The sequence below is a fragment of the Pseudophryne corroboree genome, chromosome 2 (genome assembly GCF_028390025.1).
Source record: "Pseudophryne corroboree isolate aPseCor3 chromosome 2, aPseCor3.hap2, whole genome shotgun sequence".
Classification (NCBI taxonomy): domain Eukaryota; kingdom Metazoa; phylum Chordata; class Amphibia; order Anura; family Myobatrachidae; genus Pseudophryne; species Pseudophryne corroboree.
In genome coordinates this window covers 53,821,762-53,825,216 of record NC_086445.1, presented here as the reverse complement: position 1 = coordinate 53,825,216, position 3,455 = coordinate 53,821,762, and the positions used below count along the sequence as shown (strand labels likewise).

At 48.7% G+C, this 3,455-nt stretch overlaps 1 protein-coding gene across 1 annotated transcript in view; it reads right to left on the bottom strand.

The window, feature by feature from the left end:
* The window catches only part of LOC134997825 (E3 ubiquitin/ISG15 ligase TRIM25-like), a 3,541-nt gene extending 1,512 nt beyond the window's left edge, over positions 1 to 2,029 (bottom strand). Inside the window, exon 1 of the mRNA XM_063951317.1 lies at positions 1 to 2,029. This exon is cut by the window's left edge and continues 1,512 nt beyond it. Within this exon, the coding sequence (XP_063807387.1) occupies positions 210 to 1,943 (1,734 nt within the window). The 5' untranslated portion in view covers positions 1,944 to 2,029 and the 3' untranslated portion in view covers positions 1 to 209.
* Positions 2,030 to 3,455: the final 1,426 nt, after the last annotated feature.

The following is a 3,455-nucleotide window of genomic DNA, read 5'->3' as shown; positions in this document are numbered from 1 at the left end:
CTCAGTCACCGCCTGACTGCAATAATAGGGTATACACCAGCTGACAGGCAGTCATTACAACCAATCACTGAAAAAGGATATCTGGTAATTCTACAGTGGAGGCGATCATCTGTAGCTCCACCCACTGCTTCATTCTATTGGCTGCATATTTCACCAATCAGACCTCCCCTCCCTGTGATGTCACCGGTCTCAGGTGGTGTTTCTTAGGATTATTTCTCACAGGGCCTGACTGTCCCAGATATAATTGCACCTTTCCCTATACATAATGCTACATGAAGGGGCTCAGTGAAGGTGGCAGTGAAGGTGTGTAAGTGTCTCATCTGCTGAGATGGATCATAAAAGGACAGCTGTCCAGCCTCATAGTCCAGATATATTCCCACACTACCGGGAAAGGTAGACAAACAGATCTCTTTCCCACCATGTATCAGTAAACACCGGTTATACCACCCTCTACACAAAGCCCAGGACTTGTCATTATACCCAATGTGTGACTGCTCTCCTCTCCTGTCTATACTGGGATAGCTCATCCCTACACTCCACCATCCTGAACCACTGACAGTCATATCCAGGTAATGTCGCCCTGAGGAAAAGCTGGTGGTGCTTAACACCTGGTTATAAAGCTGAAATCTCTCTGGTTTATCTGGACAATTCTGGGTTTGATCTGACCACTTTGCACAGGTTGGTTCTATAGGCTTAGACTTATATGTATAGTTATCAGTGGTAGATTGTGGTATATTTATATTATTAGCAGCTGTGTTTATGTCCAGTATTATCTTTGTAGGTTGGTGCACATAGAGCCCTATTTTTATACCAGTTATAATATCAGATTCTGCATTACCCGCTGGCTTTACAAACATTGCCTTGTCTGATTCTGTACCAGATGCTGTTTTTTTGTCAGTAGAATCCTGGACATAGATTCCTTCATTTATACTGGTCATTATATCATATAATGTGTGTAATGTCTCTGATAAGTGACCCACATCCAGCTCTCCCACACCACGGTCCTGGTTATCAGGTCTCTCTCTGTCCTCAGCATCACACCAATCACCTGTGTCTGGTTCCTGTAAGACAGTCACTGGATCAGGCACATTACACAGCTCCTCAATGCGACGCATCTTCCTGGACAGCTCGTCCTTCTTTATTTCCAGCTGCTGGATCAGATCCGAGACTGGGAGTGAGGCGCACTGTACCTGCCTGGATATCTCACTCAGGACTCTTTTCTCCAGGTCAGTCAGCTGTCTTCTGATGTCTCTAAACAGGGCAGTGACTGTCTCTGTTACATCAGCTGCTTTTTCCTGATCATTTATTCTGCGCTCCTGCAGGCTCTGGACTCTTTTCTCTGCCTCCTCTCGCTTTATTGTCAGTTTCTGCAGAACATGTCTCAGTTTCTTCTTCTTCTTCACAGAGGCCACATCCAGCAACTCCACCAGGTGTCCACGATGTTCTCCAGCCAAACTGCAGGTCACACAGATACAGGCAGCGTCCTCAGTGCAGTAATACTCCAGGACCTTCTTATGGACGGAGCATTTCCTGTTCCCCAGGGCAATGGTGGGATCAGATAAGACATGTTCTACTGACTTGCTGTGTACTCTCAGGTGTTTCTCACACAGAGAAGCCTCACAGTGCAGACAGGATTTAGCAGCAGGTACAGGAGAGTCCACACAGTAAGTGCAGAAGATCTCAGTCTCCTCCTGATCTGACTGAGTAGACAGGAAACTCCCCACTATGTTACACAGAGTTATGTTCCCCTGCAGTACAGGACGCTTCTGACACTCTGCTCTGCAGTCAGGACAGGAATAAACTCCAGACCCCTCCTGTGTATCCAGCACACGATCAATACAGACTCGGCAGAAGTTGTGTCCACATCTCAGGGTTACAGGGTCTGTATAAATGCTCAGGCAGATGGAACAGTCCAGCTCCTTTCTCAGATCAGCAGACGCCATCGCTGCAGCAGAAGAGAGAAGTGAAACTGAAAGTCTCTGAGAATCAGGAACCACAGAGGGAGGGGCTGACGTTGCTCTCAGATTACAGCTATGGGCTCAGTTATACTAAGCACACAGCTCTACACACAGGAAACAGTCAGAGAAGGTCATTTACCCTGCACAGCACCAGTTGTATCATTTTATTAACCCATTTGCTGCTGAGTCTTTTCGGGTATGGGTCATTAGGTCGACAGTCATTAGGTCGACCACTATTGGTCAACATGCATTAGGTCGACATGGTCATTAACTCGACGTGAACAAGGTCGACATGGAAAAAGGTCGACATGAGTTTTTTTTACTTTTTGTGTAGTTTTCTTCATAAAGTGACGGGGAACTCCAATTAGTGCACAGTGTCCCCTCGCATGGCTCGCTTCGCTCGCCATACTTCGGGCAAGGTGCCACGCTCTGTAAAGTATGAAAAAGTTCAAAAAATGATAAAAAAAAAAACACTCATGTCGACCTATTTCCATGTCGACCTTGTTCATGTTGACCTAGTGACCATGTCGACCGATAGTGGTCGACCTAATGACTGTCGACCTAAGTGTGGTCGACCTAATGACCGTATCCCGTCTTTTCACACCCCTGTACTGAACCAACATAAATATCAGTAATATGTTTATGCAATGCTCACACAAATTACACCCTATTCTTTGTCAGAAGCTTTGCTTTATCCATCCTGACATGGCAAAAGATAATCTACCTATAATGCAAACACAGTGCCGTTTCTAGCGGCGGTAGAGCCGTGCAACCGCACGGAGCGCCCGCCGCGGCACTTTGCGTGTCTTTGTCTCCCCCTCCTCCCTCTTCCCGAGCACTCCTGCTCAGGGGGCGGATTTCACGGAATGATGCGGTTGCGTCGTGACATCACGACGCAATCGCGTCATTCCGCAAAACCCCACCCCCCGAGCAGGAGTACTCGGGAAGAGGGAGGAGGAGCAGACAAGCTGGAAGGAGGAGGCGGCCGGCGCGAGGGAGGTGAGGCGGCCCGACCCAAAGAGCGGGAAGATCCTCTATATGTAAGTAGTCTCTCTCTCTCTCCCCCCCCCCCCCTCCCTCCCTCCCTCTCCCTTCCTTCCCCCTCACTTGACACTTGCCTGTCATACTGTGTAAAATGGGGACACCTGCCTGCCGTACTGTGTAAAATGGGGACACCTGCCTGCCGCACTGTGTAAAATGGGGACTCTTGCCTGCCGTACTGTGTAAAATGGGGACACCTGCCTGCCGTACTGTGTAAAATGGGGACTCTTGCCTGCCGTACTATGTAAAATGGGGACACGTGCCTGCCGTACTGTGTAAAATGGGGACTCTTGCCTGCCGTACTGTGCAAAATGGGGACTCTTGCCTGCCGTACTGTGTAAAATGGGGACACCTGCCTGCCGCACTGTGTAAAATGGGGACTCTTGTCTGCCGTACTGTGTAAAATGGGGACACCTGCCTGCCGTACTGTGTAAAATGGGGACTCTTGCCTGCCGT